Source organism: Elephantulus edwardii, unplaced genomic scaffold, assembly GCF_000299155.1.
Source record: "Elephantulus edwardii isolate Elephantulus edwardi_28Jun2011 unplaced genomic scaffold, EleEdw1.0 scaffold00398, whole genome shotgun sequence".
NCBI classification, from domain to species: Eukaryota; Metazoa; Chordata; class Mammalia; order Macroscelidea; family Macroscelididae; genus Elephantulus; species Elephantulus edwardii.
Window position 1 is genome coordinate 122,210 of NW_006400148.1, and position 19,926 is coordinate 142,135.

General features: G+C 38.0%; 1 protein-coding gene across 1 annotated transcript in view; it reads right to left on the minus strand.

Moving 5' to 3' along the window:
- Positions 1-13,071: 13,071 nt before the first annotated feature.
- The window catches only part of TNNI3K (TNNI3 interacting kinase), a 617,968-nt gene continuing 611,113 nt past the window's right edge, over positions 13,072-19,926 (minus strand). Inside the window, exons 25-26 of the mRNA XM_006902367.1 lie at positions 17,666-17,745; positions 13,072-13,148 (exon numbers count right to left, since the gene is read on the minus strand). Coding sequence (XP_006902429.1) covers positions 13,072-13,148; positions 17,666-17,745 — 157 coding nt within the window. The remainder of the gene's footprint in view (positions 13,149-17,665; positions 17,746-19,926) is intronic.

The window sequence follows — 19,926 nt, forward strand, 5'->3', positions numbered from 1 at the left end:
TTTATATTATTTTATACACATATTTTGCTTATTAAGAGAATGTATGCTAAATTATGGTTTTTAAAAACATTTCTAAGTATGAAAGTTTCTGATAAATATTATGGGATTTATAAGTCAAAGGATTATAGTAGTAGGATAAATGGGCTCACATATAGTAAAGTGTCCCCTAGCAATTTTATTTTGTTGATTGAAACTTGAAAAAGTAGGCTAATATGTCACAGATGAGCTTCCTTCTGTTTTATAGTTAACAGATCTCTACTTTAAAGTCATTATGTATTTTGTTGTTATTGTTGTTATGTGCTTTGGAGATGCCTGTGACTCATAGCAACACTGAATACAATAGCTCTGAAGCCTGCCCTATCCTGAGCCACACTCACTGACTTCAACACATCTACTCCAATTGTCCCAGTGACTTTATCAATCTATTTCATCCAGGATCTTTCTCTCCTGTGCTATCCCTTTACCCATCCAAGCATATCTTTGTCCAAGGACTGGTCTTTTCCTGGCCACATACCCAAAGCATGTGAAATGGAGCTTCAAAATCCTAGCCTTCAGGGAGAAACTTGGTTTCACCCTTTCCAAGACAGACCTCATTTTTTTCTTGGCAGTCCATGGTATGTTCAAGACTTTTCTCCAGCACCACAACTCAAAGGCATCAATTCTTCTTCTGTCATCCTTAGTTATTGTCCAGCTTTCTGTTGCATAGCAAGTAATTTTGAAGGCCATGGCCTAAATCAGGCACAAATTAGTCTCTAGACTGACATCTTTGCTTCTCAGTACTCTGAAGAGGTCCCTGCTCACAGATTTTCCCAGTGCAATTCATCTTTTGATTTCCAAGAAACCAAAAGTTATAAAAGAGTTAAACCCAAAACCATAAATAGACTGAAATTGCAAGATGACAAAAGACTGGATCAACAATCAAATCCTTTCTGCAACCTCTTCCCCCCAACAGATATACACACACAAGAAATCCTGGATTATATGCCTTCACCGGTAATAGCTATCAAACATTTAAAGAAGAATAGACACTGAAACGGCTTAAACTCAAAAGACAGAAGAAATATTCACTAATTCATTCTATGAAATAATAAAAAATCTGATATTCAAACCAAACATACTCTGAAATAATCACAAATCTGATACTCAAACCAAAGATACACCAAGAAAAAAAAACACCTAGAAGTCTGTATCTCTCACGGATATAGAATAAAAACTGTCAACAAAATATCAGGGGAAATATTCTAAATACATATTTAAATAATTAAGTCAGAAGAACAAGTAAAATTTATTCCAAGAATGTAGGGAGAGTTGAACATTAGAAAATTAATCAGCTGAGAAGGATGGAGGGCCAGTGCAGAAAAGGAAGACCTTCAAGCAGGTGGATTGACATGGTTACTGCTGCAATGGACTCTCGTGCATCAGGAAGTGTGAGGATGGCACAGGTTAGAACAGGGTTCAGATCATTTGTTTATAGGGTTGCTATAAATCATACTTTACTGATGGCACCTAACAATTCTCAATACTGTACAGTAGTATGCATAGTAAAGGAAAAATTCCACATGATTAACCAGAAGAAATTCTTATAAAGTCCAAAAGCCTTTCTTGATAAAAATCTTAAAGAAGATTGTAATAGAAGGCATATATTTCAACCAGATTTAAAACATAAACGAAGCACTGTGAGTCAAGGTGATATTTAGAAGAGAAAGACCGAGAACTTTCCTTTTAAAATTGGGAATAAAACAAGGATGTCACTCTCATTATTTCTATTCAGTATTATTTTTAAAATATTACCCAAAGAATTAAGACAAGATAAGTGAATAAAAGATAGCCTGATTGGAGAAAGATAAGTAATTTTTTTTAATTCCTGGATGATATGATTCTACATATAAAAATATAAAATATAAAAGAAAAGGCTACAATATCTGGAGATAATAAAAAAATTATAAAATTCTGTCCTATTGAATGCCATCTTCACGATCTCTTACATACTGTAGCCCATTGTTGCAGTCACTGTGTCAGTTCATTTGGTTCAGGGTCTTTCATTTCTTTCACTGATTCTCCACCTTTCCAAGCATAATGTCCTTGTCCAAGGAATAACCTTTCCTAGCAATATGCTGTAAGTATGTGAGATGAAGCTTTATCAAATTTGCCTCCAAGGAGTATTCTGGCTACACTTTCTTCATTTATTTAATTTCTTAATTAATTCATTTGAACATTCATTTACTTTAACTATATGTTAAAAAAATCACTCTTTAGTAGGGAGGGACTGACAATCAAGGTTCCTTTAATATGCATGTTGGCTATCTCAGTTTATTTCTCTAGTATGGAGAGCTAGAGGCAACGACTCAATTGATTCTTTCATTCATTCATTAACTGCCTTCAAGTAGGTTCCAATTAATGGTGATACACCATTTGGTTTTCCAGGCTATACATTTTAATGGGAGGAGATGCCCATCTTTTCCCCGTGGGGCAATTAGTGGATTTGAACCTGCCTTTGGGTTCAAGGAAACCCAAAATTTGGGTTAGCAGGGAAACTTACTATGGGCTTTGCCATTGTTATTAGGTGTCAGTCGAGTCCAGTGAGTCAACTACAACTCATTGTGTTCCTACAAAAAAAACAATCAGAACTTTGTTATATTCTGAGCCAAGTTCATCATCTCCATCATACAAAATCTCATTATAACAGTCACTACATCAATCCACCTCATTGGTGCTCTTCTCTTTCTCTCATCCTTTACCTTTCCCACCATAATGTCTTTTTCAAAGGACTGGTCTTTTCTGGCAACATGCCTAAAGTATGTGAGATGAAGTTTTACCATCCTTGTCATTAAGAAGCCCCCTGGTTTCAATTCTTCCAGGCAGATTTGTTTTCTCTAGTCATAATGTCCACTTAGTCTGTGTGATTAACTGCTTCTGAAAACCTTCTGGAGGGTCAGTTATGGGTCAGTTCAGATTTGAAGGTACACAACGAGTCTATAAGAATTAGGTCAACTAAAATTTGAGGATGCACAATCCTCTCTAACTTCTGACAACCAATTTAAAATTCCAGAGATTTCCAAATCTACGACCAATTTTAATCACTTGTAAGAAAGACTGGCAGTATTCACAGATGTTATACATGTAATTGCAAATTATTATAAAAGATACAGAGTAAGATCAGCCAAAGGAAGAAGCTCCACCTATAGGGTAGAGTCTAAGAAAAGGCTTCTGTATCAATTCAATGTTCTTTCTACATCAAGTCATAGACAAGCTTATTTTCCCAGTATTAATATGTGACAGCACACATGATCCTAAGTTATTGACTTTTTATCTTACTGTACAATGCTTCAAATTTATAACAATGGTAAAAATCTTCTATCTGACTTATTTGTAAGTTAATATTTATGTCTGACAGCAACAAATACGGAGGTGAAAGACATTGGCTGTTAACAGTTAAAGATGTAGTAACTTAGCTGAATCACAATTTTCAGTAGTTTAGAAGTTATGTAACGATGAAACATTGCAGTTTTATAAAGATAAAATTTTACAATCGTCTAATGATATCAGGGAGTTCTGATGGCCTAGTGGCAAGAAGCTACACTGCAATCTGGAAGGCATATGGTTCAAGGCCACCAGTTGCTCTGTGGAAGAAAGATGGGCAATCTTTTCCTGCACAATTAACTACCTCTGAAAACCCAGCAGAGCGTCAACTGGGGGTCAGTTCTGATTCTGTGCTATACAACAACAACAATGATGCCATCTGTTTTGTGATATGGTGTGGTCTTCTTTATTGTCACATACCACTATTTTACAAATAACAATGTAGTCTTTGTAATCTAACTATGTGAAGAGTGTGTACTGCCAAACAGGGAAGCTCACTCAAGCCTGATGGTTAAAATATTTATTGGTGCTTAATGTCACAAATATGATTGATTACCATGTAACTGGCTTCATTCTCCAGGTCCTATAGAGAGGACTCAAGGATCTCACCCTTAATAACATAGTTGGTCTTTCTGGTGTGACTTTCTCCTGCTGTAAAACATATTGTTAGACTGTCTTGGTGACACAAAGCCTGAAGATAGACAAATATTCCTATCAAGTATGATACTGCAAGGGCTTAGAGATCACCTCCAGAATTTCAGGAAAAAAGCTAGACCTCTTTGGGGGCAAGGAAGGTTAATTATTTTACTATATACAGTCTTTTAATTAGTATCTAAGAAACAATGATTAGCCTTTGTGGTATAGTTTATTTCTTTCCCTGACGTGTTCTATCAGTCATAACTGATTATCCTGCAATAGTTATTTGTCTGACATTGTGACAACTGGTTTTCATGCATTACTTCTGTTTAGTGAGCAGAAAACAAGACATGGGGCACAGAGCTATGAGTAAAGGGAGTGAGAATAGTACAACCCCTTACCAGCCTAGAGCAGAAAGCTGATATAGAGCCCACAGCCTAGCCACATGGTGCCTGTAGAGCCACGGCAGCAGCAAGGGGTTCATTATTCGTTGTTGACTCACAGACTCACAGTTTTGGTACAGAGAAAGGGGTTTATTAGGGAAGTAAGTTGAAGAGTAGGGCAGGCAAAGAATATCTCACAATGTAAGTCCAGGTTTAGTAAAAGTCCTGGTGGTTCAGTTCAGCAACACAAATTCAAGAAGCTTTTGGTTTCTTCAATCCTCCAGCAAAATTTACCTCAGAGAAACTGTAAGTCAGCTTCTTCAAGCATCTGATAAAAACAGCAAAACCTTTAACTATGGCCAACACAAATCCATGAAACCTCCAGGTCACATCTTGCCACAGTTTCTCTATCACAAAGCAATAGTCTCCTCACCATCATCATCAAGGTCTCCCCACCAGGGACTTAATATTGCCAGCTTCTTGCTCCAGTCTCCCTCAAGTCTTGTTCTCCTCAAGTCTTGCTACTCATTGTGGGAAGCACACTCACTCTTATCCTAGTACCACAGCTGTTGGCAATTTACAAGACCACGTGTCTACAGTTAAGGTACCTGGAGACTAGAGGGAGTTTATCGCAATGGCTAACAAAGCCAACTTTTAGGCTAACACTACAGCCCACCCTCTAGCTTTTCTTAGCCGTTGTTTCTCATTATCAAAGGATTAGCCTTCCCCTTATTATTGTTGTTTTGTTATGTGCTGTCAAGTTGCCTGCAACTTATAGAGACCCTATGTACAATGGCTCTGAAGCCTGTCTTGTCCTGAGCCAGTCTCACTGATTCTGACACACCTACCCTCATTAACCCGTTTACAGTATCAATCCGTCTCATGCAGATCTTCCTCTCCTGCACTGTCCCTCCATCCTTGTGAGCATGAAGTCCTTCTCCAAGAACTAGTCTCTCCTGGCAATGTGCTCAAAGTATCTGAGATGGAGCTTCAAAATTCTAGCTTCCAAGGAGAAACTTGATTTCACCCTCTCCAAGACAGACTTATTTGTTTTCTTGGTGGTCCATGGTATGTTCAAGACTCTTCTTCAGCCCCACAACTCAAAGGCATAGTTTCTTTTCTGTTATCCTTAGTCATTGTCCAGATCTTTGATGCACAGCAAGTAACTGCAAAGATCATGAACTGGGTCAGGTGCACCTTAGTTTCTAGACTGACTTTGTTGCTTCTCAGTATTCTGGAAAGGTCTTGACAGCAAATTCTTGAACTTTACTTCAGAATTTGGGATTCTGAAATACTAGGATGAGTTTAAATAATTTGTGCCTTAACAAGCTGTCTAGTGATTGAAAGTCAACATTAAGAAGGCAAAAATTCTCACCACTGGGACAACTGGCAGCAAATGTTTAAGAAATTGAGGTTGTTAACAATGTAGGCTTGCTCAGCTCTGCAATCAACACTCTGGGCACCAGCAGTCAGGAAATCAAAGGATGAATCTGCTTAGGGAAATCTACTGTCAGGGGCCTCTCCAAAATGCTAAAGAGCAGTGATGTCAATCTAAAGACTAAGGTGCACCTGATTCAGGCCATAGTCTTCACAATTTCTTGCTATGCATCAGAGAGCTGAGCAATGACTAAGGATGATGGAAGAAGAATCAATGCCTTTGAGTTGTGGTGCTGGAGAAAAGTATTAAACATATTATGATCTACCAAAAGAAAAGTCTGATCTGGAGAGGGTGAAACCAGGGCTTTTTTTGAAGTGTGAATTTTGAAGCTCCTTCTCATATACGTTGGGTCATAATTCTTAAAAGGGTGGAGGCACAGCACAGGATTGGAAGACCCAGGATGAGATGTATTTACACAGTGACTAGGGTAGTGGAGGTGGGTGTGTTAGGGACTGTGAGACTGACTCATGTTAGGGTGGGGTTCATAGCTATTACGCATGGTCTGGTATGAGTCACAGGTGGCAGAGAACAACAATAACAATAATAATAATAATTGTAGAAGCTCTGCTAGCACATTCACTGTAACTCTGAAGTTGAACAGTTCAAACCTACCAGCTGCTGTTGGAAAAATGTGTGATAATCTGCTTCTGTAACTATTTATGGCCTTGACAAGCCTAGGGAACAGGTCTACTCTACCCTACAAGGTTAATTATGAATTAGAATCAACTCCACAGTAGTGGATTTGGTTTCGTTTGGCAAATAATTTTGATGTGCACAGAGTTTGAGAACTACTCTGTGATTCTGACTCCAAACACTGCATAGGTAGTGTAGAATAAGTGTATCCCATCAAGTGCCCCATTGATTTTCATTCAGATCACAAAGCATCCTTTAAGTTGATTTTTTTCCCCCTAGACTAATTTGAGGTTTATGAAAGAAAAAGAAAAATTTAAAGAAGAACCTGATATTCTTCAGTGTGGATTAGTTTTGAAGTGGTATTAAGCAGACCATGGATTATATTGAAGAAATAAAAAAGAAGGGTAAGTCAGCATTCACATTATTTTTCTTGCATTTCGTGTTCTTGCTTGAATCTTTTGCTGTTCTGATTAGTTGAGATGAAAGAAGAGATGGAGGTCAGTGAAATTAGGAGTAAAAAAAAAATCTTTAAACATGGTGACGATATCTTTCTTTTGCACCCAGGCCCATTGCTTAAAAACCAGATACTTAAGATAATATTCTTTTTATCTCACTAATTAAACATAAAGCTAGCCTGGGAGTGCTTTGGAGACATGTCCTCATCAGCAGGGCCTGGCACCCGTGGCAGTGTTTTAATTCAAGATGCCTAATTTAATTAGCACCCTGCCACTGAGTCTACTGCTGTGCTTCCTTGGATCTCTGGCCCGAGGAGGAATGTGCAACCCCTGTTCTTTTATTTCTTGTTAGCCTCATAAAAGGTAAGATGTCCAAGGAAGGGGAAGAGCTTTACTCTTCCATCATGTTTTGCATAAAGTGCTAATTGAGCTGACACTCTTGGAACATGGTCTGTGACTGCTGCAACTGAGCCTTGAGCTCATAACTGGTAAGAAGCAAACCAAAACATTTCCATTTTGATTGTGGAGTCAGTTCTGACTCATAGCAATGTTGTAGGACAGGGTAGGTCCTCCCTGCAGGATTTTCAAGGCTGTAAATCTTTACAGAAGCAGACTGGCACATCTTTCCCCCCGCTCCCCACTGAGCAGCTGATGTGTTTCAATCACAGACCCTGATGCTCGTAGCTCGATGATTTAGTCACTGTGCCACCAGAGCTCCTTCGTAAGCTGAGAAGGGATTGTAAATGTCAGATGGCTTATGTGCGTCCTTGTGGCTCTTGAAATGTAGAAGGGAACTAATCAGGGGCAGCAATTCAGTCTGCATGCTTGAGTCACTGCAAGCAACACAAAACTCAGAAGGAATAAGGTATTCAAATCCTACTGGCATCATTGCTCCTCGCTTTCCCTTACCCAGTGTGCTAATGAGGAGAGGAAAATGTGAACCGGCTTGGCTTCTCTAATTGCCGTGCTTTGCCCTCATACCTTTTTTGTTCTCACTTATCAGAGTGCAAGTCATGCTTCTGTCAATCATTTCCTGTTCTTTCTGCCTAGAAAATAACAATGTATGGTTTTTGAGCTCTGAGATGATTCCAGCCCTATCATTATAGCAGAGAACACAATCATTATATTTACTTGTTTGTTTATTTTACTCTGTAATAATGAGCTATAAAAACTAGCTATATTTGTTCTTTTAATACCTGAAACTTCTCCTGGAGCAATTCCCAATTTTTTCTGAGAACTGAAGGAAGTGCATATTTGTTCATTTTTTACCACAGTTCTGAACTAGAACATTTTCTGTTTTGCAACAATCCATTATTGTGGAGGCAATATTGTAGAAGCTGCAAATGATAGACATTCGTTTATAGGCCAAACTTGGGTTTTAAAACTGGCTTCATTTTACACTAGCTTAGATTAGATACCTTATCGCTATGAGCATGAATTTTCCTCTAATGAAATTCACTCATTCTCTTTGCTGTTGAGTATGAACTGGCTCATAGCTTGTACTTCGTTGGGTTTCCAAATTGCCCATCTTTCTCCTGCTCCACTGATGGATCCAACTGCCAGAGAGGTTAGGCCTTTGGCTGTGCGACGTCCTATGAACTAGACCACAGGACTGCCTCCTCAACCAAATCAAGTAGGGAAAAATATCCCTCCCTTCCAAAGTTATTAAGTGAATGAAGAAAACAGTACTTGAAAAGAATATAAAAAATGGCTTTTCCTACATTTGAAAAACTCAATAAATGTAAATTTTATTATTACTAACTACCTGTCTTATTTGAGAAATTCTTTCTAGTTCTTGTATCTGGCTTAGAATACCTGTCTTCTGAATTCACTTCAAATATAAATAAGACATCTCTACCAGAGAGGTTATTCTTTGGAAACTGATATCATGCATGGAAAGGTAGGGGGTCAGTGAAAGAGAATAAGGTCTCCAATGAGACACATTGACACGGGACTGACACACTGGGCTCAAGTGTGTCAGAGATGATGAGGATGGCACCAGTCAGACAGGTTTCAGAGCTGTTGTTTATAGGGCCACGATGAGTCAGACCAGACTCCACAACAACAGCACCGACCACCGGAGTGCACTGGATCTTGGCTCAGTCTCCTTCAGAAATATCCAGCAGCTTACTATGTGCAAAGAAGCAGCAAATAGGACTTTGACAGCTGTTTCCATAAAGAAGTCTCCACCCTTCTCATGCTGACAATTTGTAGTGTAGCTTTTTAGCTGATGATATAACAGTAAAAATACGCAGGATTTACTGTACTCAACTCGCTGCTATTGAGTCAAAGTTGACTCACAGCTAACCCTCCAGTGGATTTTCAGAGACTGTAAACCATTACGGAAAGAAATTTTTCATCTTTCTCCTTTAGAGAAGTTGGTGAATTCAAACCTGCCTTGAGTGGGCAGCACAACTTCTTACCAGGAAACCGCCATCGCTCCATCCACTGCACTATTATTACATAACAAACAGTCAGAACCAACTTACAGCTGACCGTCCAACAGCTTTTCAATGACAGTAAGTAGTATGGCAGGAGATTGCCATCTTTCTTCCTTGGAGCATCTGGTGGATTAAAATTGCCTGTGTTTCGGTTTTCAGTGCAATTTCTTATAACTGAGCCCAGTATTTACTGTCGTAGGTCACCAGAGCTCCCTGTTTACTGTTCCAGGAACTTTCTATTATCTGCAGTCCTTATACGAAGTCCACACGATAAATTTTATTATTACAATTTTTCCGATAATGAACTAGAGTTCAGGTAAGTAATTTGTCCAAGGTCACCAGACAATAGTGAAAGGTCCGAGTTACTACAAAACTAATAATTATTATTCAAGAGTGAGAGAAGGATGAGAGGAAGGAAAGAAAAAAAGATAAGGAAGAAGAGTGTAGGAGAGAGAGAGGAATCAGGTTCTTCATTTCAGAAAGATTGCTTAGCATTTGCCTTTTCTTCTATGAAGAGAATTAATTTTATTTTCTCTTTCCCAGGAAAATGTCAGCTTTGGAAATAATTTAACCCAAATAATCACTCTGTTGGAATAACTCTCTCCTGGTGCTGCTGTAATTTGGCTTACAATTATAGCTAATTGAACATCTTCGAAGTGAGAGCAGTGCTGCATGCAAGTGGGAAAAAAAAGTTTAATGTGCTAAGCATGAAAAAACATGATCATAGAAGTTCATTCTTACAAGCAGAAAGAGAAAGCAATTAGTGAGACATTTTTCAGCAAGGAGAGGAGGAGAAAAAAAAAACCACCTAAAACACAGAATTTCAAGACAAGCTCTGAGATGATCCCTGGGCCCCATTAAGGATGCAGTAATGAAAAGAGTTTGTGAGCTACAAGCTGGCATCTGTGAAAAGGTTTCCCTTCTCAGGAATCAAGACACATTAGTCTCATTATTTGCAGATACTTGACAAGACAAGAGTCAGGGGGGTGCTGCAACATAAGGAAATGCAGTACAGAGGGAGGAGGTGCTAATTAGAGGGAGGGGAAGAAAAAAAAAGGATTTGACAGATCTGTATGGGAAACCTCCCTCTCTATATGGGACATTTTAGACACAAACAATACACTCTCTGGATATGACCAATGGGAACCTAGGATGATGCAGTCAAATGTTTACCCAAACACAGTCCTGTCATACACACCTTCAGTATTATATATACCAATACCATGAATAGTTAAACTGCTTTTCTTCACTTTCTAAAATAATATTTAAATTCAACTCACAAAGGAGTTAAACTCAAGTGTATCCCAGGCTAAGGCCCACATGGTAGAGCAGCTGGAGTGAAGGAATCAGGGAAGAGTTATGATGATAGGTACCATTAAATCAATTCCCCCCTCCCCCCCCCCCAGGGGCTTATGCCTGAGTAGCCATGTCACATTGCTGGTCTTTCTTATAACAAAGCCCTTTGGGTATTTGTTTTGTAGGATAGTGTTTCTAAAACTTCAGAATAATTGGATAGGGAAATGAAAAGCCTGGAAGTTAACAAAGTATAAATCTAGTTGGAAGTAGTATGATTTTAATGTCTACCTCCAGACTTCTACTGGGCTACCCACTGCCAATCAAACGATGTTGCAACGGGAAACTATACAACCATAGGTCATACAAAATTAAATGAAACTTCAGAGGTGAGCTTGCCACTTTCTTTTTTTAGAACTCACCTATTAAGTTTATTAAGCCATGAGTTGGAATCACAGCATTTTTTAAAAAATTTCCATTCATTCATTATTGCACTTTTCTCCCTGTTCACCCCTCCCCCCCCAGTACACTCTTCTTTTTGAAAAGTAAAAGAAAAATTCTTTCATTGTTTTACAATCCCTCCCCCCAGGTCCACTCCACTATGCCACCTTCATTCTGGACTCCTGTCATAACAGAAATAACTAATCACATATCCCATTTAAACAGTTTATTCCCTCATTTGTTTCATTCATTTCAGTATAGACTATTTATCCCATCTTTCTCAGTCTCCCCCAACTGCAATGTCAGTCCTGTTTTACAACAGTGGCACTATGTAGTATTTGTCCTTTTATGACAGATATTTCACTCAGCATAATGTCCTCCAGGGTCACCCATTTTAAATACTATTTAATGAGTTCCTTGTTTTTCAATGGAGCTTGCCACTTTTTAAAGTTTCTCCTGTTAGAAATGGCCATCCAGTAATACCAATGGACTGGCAGAAGGGAAGCCTAGAAGAGCTCACCATGGATATCCAAGGAGCCACAATCAGCATTTCCATTCAATTCCATTTGTGTATGCATGTGCAGTGAGATCACAGGTTAGAAAAAGCAGATATACCTAAAGTTTAGACAGATTCAGGATGAGATCTAACCCTGTGTCCATTCCTTTATTCTTCAGGTCCCCAAGCTGTTCTCTCTGAATTTAGAGCAGTGGTTTCAGCCAGGGGCATTTCCCCCAAACCCTGCAATTAATTTAACAATGTTTGGAAACACAATGGTGATGACGGAAGGTGCAATATTGGTATTTAGTAGCTACATCCCAATGGTTATCTATTCTAAAATCATGACAATCACGTGTGCCAGAGAGCAGAACTCCTCCAGAGAATAGTTTTGTCCATGATTTTATGGGAGCAAAGCACTAGAGCTTTTCTTTTAGACTATGGAGGGGCAAATTCTAATAACCAACACAATAACTATGTCACATTAAAAGTCATACAATGTACAGAATAGACCTCTATAATAAGAATTACTTAATCCAAAACGTCCACCTGAAGTTAAGAATATTTGAGTAGAGAATGTCTAATCATCTTTTGTTAATTTTGTTTCTTCTCTGTTTTGACTCTATTTGTGCTCAAAAGCAGTAATTGTCATTGGATTTTCTGGTTTATGACCAAGTTTTTGCATGAGAAAATGGTTTTATTTTGTGGAACCACTTCGGCACTCCTGGTTGGAACATGAGGGAAGAGTTCTTATTTCTTGAATGAAGTAGGTCCTTAATTACCCTCTCACAGCACTGTAGCAAGCTCTGCTATGAACAGCTGGCTTGCACTAGTGGGCTGGTTTCATAACTGAACCAAAGGAGTTTGCAACATCTTGGTGCCAAGAGCCACAAGTTGTCTACATCACAGCCCAGTGAATTTGGTATGACGTGGAAAGAAGGATAAATAATTGCCATATTTCTGTGAGTGTCTTGATCTTAAGTCCTTACTACAGAAGGTATATCTAGTAGAAATCTTATTGAAACAAAATACACTCCTGAATCAATTTTGTATGCCACCAAGGAGTCTTTAATCACAGAGTTACAAACCAGAGTAACATAATGAGGTTTAAAAAATGAACAACAGTCTATGAAATCACACACAGAGCTCTCAAACACAAGTCTGCACACTCAGAACGGGGAGAAAGGAACAATTGTGAAGGGATTACCACAGACTTAGGACCCATACACATTTAAAGATAGCAACTTGTTTCTTTTTCATGTATCAAATTAAATACAATTAACATAAAGTTTATTTTGAATTTTGCCTTTTATTCATTAGTCATACATCTAAAATCCAATTTGTGGTAGAGAATTAAACAGGACCAGTAGATAAACAGGCCAATTTAAGGAGACTTTAGGCTGTAAAATATTATAATTGGAAGCAAACCTGCCATGGTTCGAATTCTTGCTGTCAGTTTTGTGGCAAACCCTTCTCAGGTATATGCAGAATTCTGTCAGCTGCTGTCCTCAAAACTGCCACTATTCTGGCAAGAATGAAAATGCATCGGACTCATGGGATCAGACACGTAGCCTGCATCAGAAAAGAAGTTCAGTTTTTACTTATTGGCCTTTCAGCTCACCTCGCCGGTTTTCAGAACCAGCTTGGCTCTGTACAATATGCAGGAACCAGGTAGCTTCCCAGGCTCATGGGAACAGAGAGTCCGAGGGAGTGCTGCTGGTGAGCAGGTGTCCAACAAAAGCAAATTTTAAAATGAAAACAGAGAATAGAGACAAGAGAAACGTACATGATGGATATCTGTTTTGGACTAAACATTGTTCTGGCAAGATTTTTGGGCTTGGAGTAAATGAGGCAATCCAAAAAGATGATTTGCTGGTATGATCAAAAGCACTATGTAAGGCAAATATGCGTGTAAACCCTCTTTCCAGTTTACTGGCAAGGTGACTTTTGTCCTCCTACTTAACATTTATAAGCTTCAATGGCTTGATTTGCACATGAGGCAAAAAGTAGTACTTACCTTTTAAGGGTTGTTTGCATGTAAAGCAATTAGCATAGTGTATGACAACAGTAAGGTTTTTGTTTGTTCTTTTAATGATGGCTTTTTTAAAAAAATGGAAAGAGTAGTAGGGGTGAAAAAGGAAAGGGCTTCTCTCTATAGTGGGTTGTTTCTGTTGGCGTTTCCTCCATAAGAGCCCAATTTTAAATGGCTTGCATTTTCATACCTAAATACCAACGCTAATTAATGCCCACTAAAGCAATAGCTTTCAGTGTGTCCAGAGAGAATGGGCTTAGTGTCTATACAGAGAACATGGGGATATGTGCAGGGAAGCAGCTGCCTTTCTGCTCTACGATAAGGAAGCCATTTATTTCTTCTCTGAAAATGGGCCCATTTGTCAAGACCTATTGCTACCTTTGCTCTCCTTTGATAGCCGAGTTTTCAGAATCAGCTCAGCCATCTACATTTTCATCAAGGCATCAAGCAATATGCAGTTGAATGGGCATATTTATTTTCATCAGAAAGGTCTCTGTCAAAATTCCTTAAGCAGCACATAAGATTTCCTGAGAGAAAACACCTCTAATGCCAAAACCACTGCTGACTACCCTCTCTCACTCAGCTCCAGCGGGGTCAGCCTCCTCAGGGAAGAGGAAAGGTGTGCTGTAGAGGAGGAGATGAGGGGAAGCAGGATGTACATGTATTTTATCTCTGGGTGTACTGAAGTGAAATTTGCACCCAAAAGCAAAACTACTTCTTTGGCCAGCCTGAAACTGTCCCTTCATTCTAGGTATAGATAGATGCTTGCATTAGCTCATACTGGTTTTATTACTATAATCAACCTTCAATTGTGCTGCATGCTGTTTTACTGGTCAGTGTTGTTCCAATGCCTTTCTCCTTCCATGAGTGCAATGGCAATCCAATTCTGAACATACATTGCTCCAGTGTGGATAGGCTTTTCTTCTGGTAAGAGCACGGATGCTGCTATAATGATGCCACTGTTTGTGATGAACTGCCTCTGAAAACCTGCAGGAGGGTCAGTTATGGGTCAGTTCCGACCTGATGGTACACAACAACAACACTGTAAACATAAGTGCCCACAGGGTGGGTTTCAAAGAGACCCAAATTAAATTTGATCCCAGGCTTTAGGAAAAGATTGAATCATATCTGCATCTTTTATTACTTTAGGGTGAAAGATCTCATATAGAAAGGAAACAGTTTGGTAGGGTGGAAAAGAGGAAGAAAATCCAAGTTCATAAAGTTAAAATTATGTTTACTTTGTAACATGGACATTGAAGACAAAGGGTTCTATCTTATACGGAGGGAAGTATGGTGGGTTAGTTCATAGTGACTTGTGCTGCAAACTCAGAGACATCTCACCTTCTTGAGTTCGAAGCCACCTGTTGCTTCCTGAGAGTAAGATGAGCAGTCTCTTCTAGTTATAATTCATAACCTTGGAAACTGGATTGGAAATTGTTATGAGTTGGAACTGACTTAATGTCTCAGTGAACTGAGTTTTGAGTTGAGTTCTTGAATGTATCTAATTTATTAAAAGTATCTTCTCTGTCTACATGGGCCTTCCCTCTAAAGAAAACTTTGTGCTATCCAAGTATTCTAATGTTTTTTTTCTACTCCTAATGCAAAATAAAAAGCATAGGCAAACCCGACTTTTGTATAATAGCAGCCCTTTTGTCTTATTTCTTCTTTTTGGGAAATTCTACTCAAAGTTCTATTCCTTTAAGAAAGAAATCTTAAAGCTAAAAAAAATGTTTCATCTTGAAACTCTCTCTACTACAAAAAAAAAAAAAGATTTCTGGTCAAAGAACACATTTCAAAGGGTGCCCTATATTTTATGGTTGTGAAGTCACATCTGTAAACGGTTGAAAAAATGATATTACACCTATAAAAAAAGTGCAATGATGTGACACTTGGAGCACATTTTACCCTCAAAAGGATCTGCTACTGGACTGGCCAATTATGTTGTAAAGCTGATGATAAAAAGCTTTCGGCTGCTTTCTAGACACGTACTGGGGAGTCAGGAGCATACAGTTTTCTTTCTTTAATGTTCTTAAGTAGTTCTTGTCTACAGCTATGCAGAATTTTTTTTTCTTTCTTAAGAGCTTTCTAATGCCTTAGGTAATGACACTCTGCAGATAAGATACTTTGTTGAGAGTGTCCAAAATACATTCTACTACCATGAGAGCCCCAGTTCTCTAGGGTCTGTTGACACCTGTAGCTAAGAAGCAAGAACAACATATTATACATTTATTCCACTGAGTTTTTGAAACTCAAATCTTATCTAAATCTCTATTTTTAACTGACAGACATTTCCCAATCTTCTATATAGTTAAAGTACCCATAAATAAATGAATGTTTGAATTCCAATCATATATTGAGCCTCTTAGGCTTCTTGTTGTTAGGTACCATCAAATCGGGTTCAACTCATAGTGACTCTAGGAACAACAGACCCAAATTCTGTCCTGTCCTGTGCCATCCTCAATATTGCTGATACACCGGAGCCCATTGCTGTTGTCATTGTGCCAATTCATCTCATTGGAGGTCTTTCTCTCTTGACCCTCAACTTTTCCAAGTAGGGTATTCCTTTCCCGGGAATAGCTTCTACCAACATGTCCAAAGGATGAAATACAAAGCTTCACCATCCTTGTTTCTGAGGAGCACTCTGGCTGGACTCTTTACAAGACATATCTGTTTGTTCTTTTGGCAGTCCATGGGATATTTTGCACATGGAATCTCATATATTAATATTGTTGCTAGTGGTGATTTTCTCCTATACTACAGTGGTTAAGTGCTAAGCTGCTACCTCAAAGGGTTGGTGGTTTAAACAGATCAGCCAGTCTGTGGGAGAAAGCTGTGGCAGTTTGCTCCCCCACCTCTTTGAAATCATGTCTTTATCTGTATTCATCACTGCTCATTAATTCTTGTTTATTTGTTTGCTGGTCTACTTTTTTCAGCTGCATGGCCAAGCATAAGGCTTTGATGACATCCCACAGGGCTGAGCTGTGTTTGCTTACCTCGGCCAGGATAGATCTGCTTCTTTTAACAAAAGTCTTCAAGTAATAGTCTAGCTTTCCAGACATTTCAAAGAGCTCAGGCCACACTAGCCTTTGCTGGTTCATCTTCTTGAGCTCTTCCGCGGTCCTCTTCTCCAGCTCCCTGCTCTGATGAATGACTTCATTAAAGCTGGACATCATTGTCTTCCTCCTTCTTGCCTTCATCTTGCACATAACCCAGCAGGCTCGGGAATAAAAGATTGACAGCTTACTTTGGTAAAGATTTGCAGCCTTGGTAACCCTATGGGACAGCTCTATTCTGTCTATAGGTTACTATAATTCAGAATTTACTCAATTCCAATAAGATGAGTTTGACTTCCTAGAAACTTGTTCATAGAACTTTGTTAATTATTTAAAAGAACTGTATTCTTTCTTGGAGGGTCTGAGAGAGAGAGGAAGACCTTCAACAAAAAGAATGGACACAGTAACTGTAACAATGGGCTCCAATATGTCAGAAATCACGAGGATACCACCAGCGAGAGTAAGGTTTGATTTTTTGTTTATAGGTTGCTCTCAGTCATAGTCGACTTGATGGCACTCAACAAAAACATATTCTTTTAGAAGCAACCATATCAGGATGATACCATTGTCTCCTTTATAGCTTTTTAAAATAATGTTTAAGGTTATATTTTCTCCTAGAGTGTATGAATGAAAAAGTAGGGATCTCTCAACCATCAATACATCTGTGGAAACTCATCTTCTCTTTTTCTTCTATGTACCTCCTTACCTGTGATGTGGTATTTAGGGGCAATGGGCTCAATAAAGTGATGGAAAAGTGTTTAGTGTATCTTTAGACGAAGGAGATTATTTTCATAAAAAAGAGCTGTGTATGTATACATACAAATATAAAGAATATATGCAAACACATTATGTTAGAAAGTAAATGAAGAGTGATATAAGACTTCCAAGACTAAAATCAGTATCCTTTTTTAAAGCATCTCTCACTTCTTACTTCTTGATATTAAAAAATGTATTTATCCCTCATTATAAAATGAATAAATCAAAAGAATCGGCATAATACTTACCATATTTATCAACAGGTGAGAATTGAAGACTTCTTTTCATTTCCTCTAAAGACAAGCCTTGAGACGAGCATTGTCCAGAGCTAGAAAAGTCACAAGATTTACAACACACTGGAGATTTATGGGTGTTTTTTTGTGGGTTTTTTTTTTTGGTAGAAAATAATCTATTTGTTCAGCTTAGATCCAAAAGAAATGACAAAGCAGTACAAATAAATGGATATCTATTTTGTAAGTGATAGTTGGGAGACAGTTATGAGCTATTTTTTAAAAATTTTATATTGGTTTACATACAAACTCATACACATTGTGTTTCATGCTTTCCTTCATTCACATTGTGTTTCATACAATCATTCATATACATTTGCTTTAGAAAATTAATCAATAGTAATCTATGCCTACCATTGTCCTGTCTTTTCAGTTCTGCACTGGATCTTTCCCATTCCCTTTAGCCCTTCCCTCTGCTTACCAAATTCTGCATGATTTACCCCCTGTCCATTCTTATCCTTCCTGCTCCCTCCCCTTCACCCCTACCTTGGATCTTTTCCTAGGCCCAAGAATTACACAATTTACTATTAATCCTTCCATTTTTACAGTAATTATTTTATGCAGTATTTGTCCTTATAAGATTGAGTTAGTTCCTCAACATAATGGTCTCCATTCTCTCCCATGGAATGTAGTAATTTTCAAAATCATTGCTCCTGAATGCCACATAGTATTCCATCATGTAATATACCATGATTTCTCAATCCACTCTATTATTATTGAACATATCTAAATATGAACTCTTGCAACTAAACTGTTTTCTAAGCTTGAGCACATAACCTTTCCGAACCTCCGTATTTATCTGTAAAATGAGAAAATATATACTCCCTTGTTTGTTTTGATGAAGTATAACGAAAATAGCTTAGTAAATCTAAAGCTGGGTTCATGTGCCTGCAATTTTTTCTTCAGAGGTATAAGAACATTTTTACCTTAGTGATAATATAAATAAAACACATTTCAGGAGATAATATAATATAATCTTACTAATAATTATAGTATTGATTTTATGGTAAAACAAAGTATAACAAATCATTTTAATAATTAATATTTGTTATGTTGTTGTTTTTGTTGATGATTGTCATCAAATCATGCATGACTCATAGCAACTCTTTGAAAAAAAGATCTAACGCCTTTCTATAACTATAATCATTTCTCCAAGTTCATAGTTTCCATAGGCTTGTGTTTAGGAAGTGGATGCCACTCCTGCTCCCAAACCTGTTTGACTGTGGGAGCCCCACCAAACACTGTCCACACTGGGAAACCATTATGTCATTTGAAACCCCCATGGCACAAGGTTCAGCATCACAGCAAACCCAGATTACCTCAGTACAGAAAATTGACAGAAGAGTAATGTACAATTTAGAAGAATGTTTCTCCAAAATATAACAACATTAGTCTCACTTTGGAGTGGTTAAATGTCATCAAATCGAACACGACTCATAGTGACACTATGAACAGAAGACCTGAACCCTGTTCTGTAACTATTTGTTATACACTTACCAAATGTTCCTAAATGTTTACATATCATCTTATTTGATCTTTATCATTATCTTATCAGTGTTCACTATGAAAATAGTTTGATATAATTTCTCTCCTTTTATCAATTAGAAAACTAATGACATAAAAATCCAGCACCTTGTCTGTCACACGGGTGGCAGCTGCTCATCCACAGTTCACAAACAGATCACTTATATTCCAAAACCTGTGGATTAAACCTTTCTTTAAATTTTAATTTCTTCCTAATTTCCATCTTTTATTGATCAGTTTCTCCTCTAAACTCTTCCTATCCTTTACTGTATTGGTTAGTAACATCACTTCCTTCATCAGACTTGAAGCTATGAAAGCCCTCAGCCTAATTAGAAAGCACATATGTCAATTAATTCTATATCTCTAGTCTATCTTTTGTATTTAGTATATTTTTTAATCATAATTTGTTTATTCATGCACACTTTCCTTCTCCTCCCACCCCCTGATTCTCCTCACTAGGCTATTAATTGTAATACACGTGGTTTCTAATCATCCATTCCTTTCAGAATGTCCATCCTTTCACTCATTTCAATAAAGTATTCATGATCTAGTCATTCTTTTCCTGCTCTGCTCCCCTTCCTCGTCTCAATTTGATTATTCCAATCATGTGGTCATTCAGTATTTGCCCCTTTGTGGCTGAGATATTTCACACAGTATATCTTCCAGACTCCAGACATAGGTGTAGTGCTTTTTTT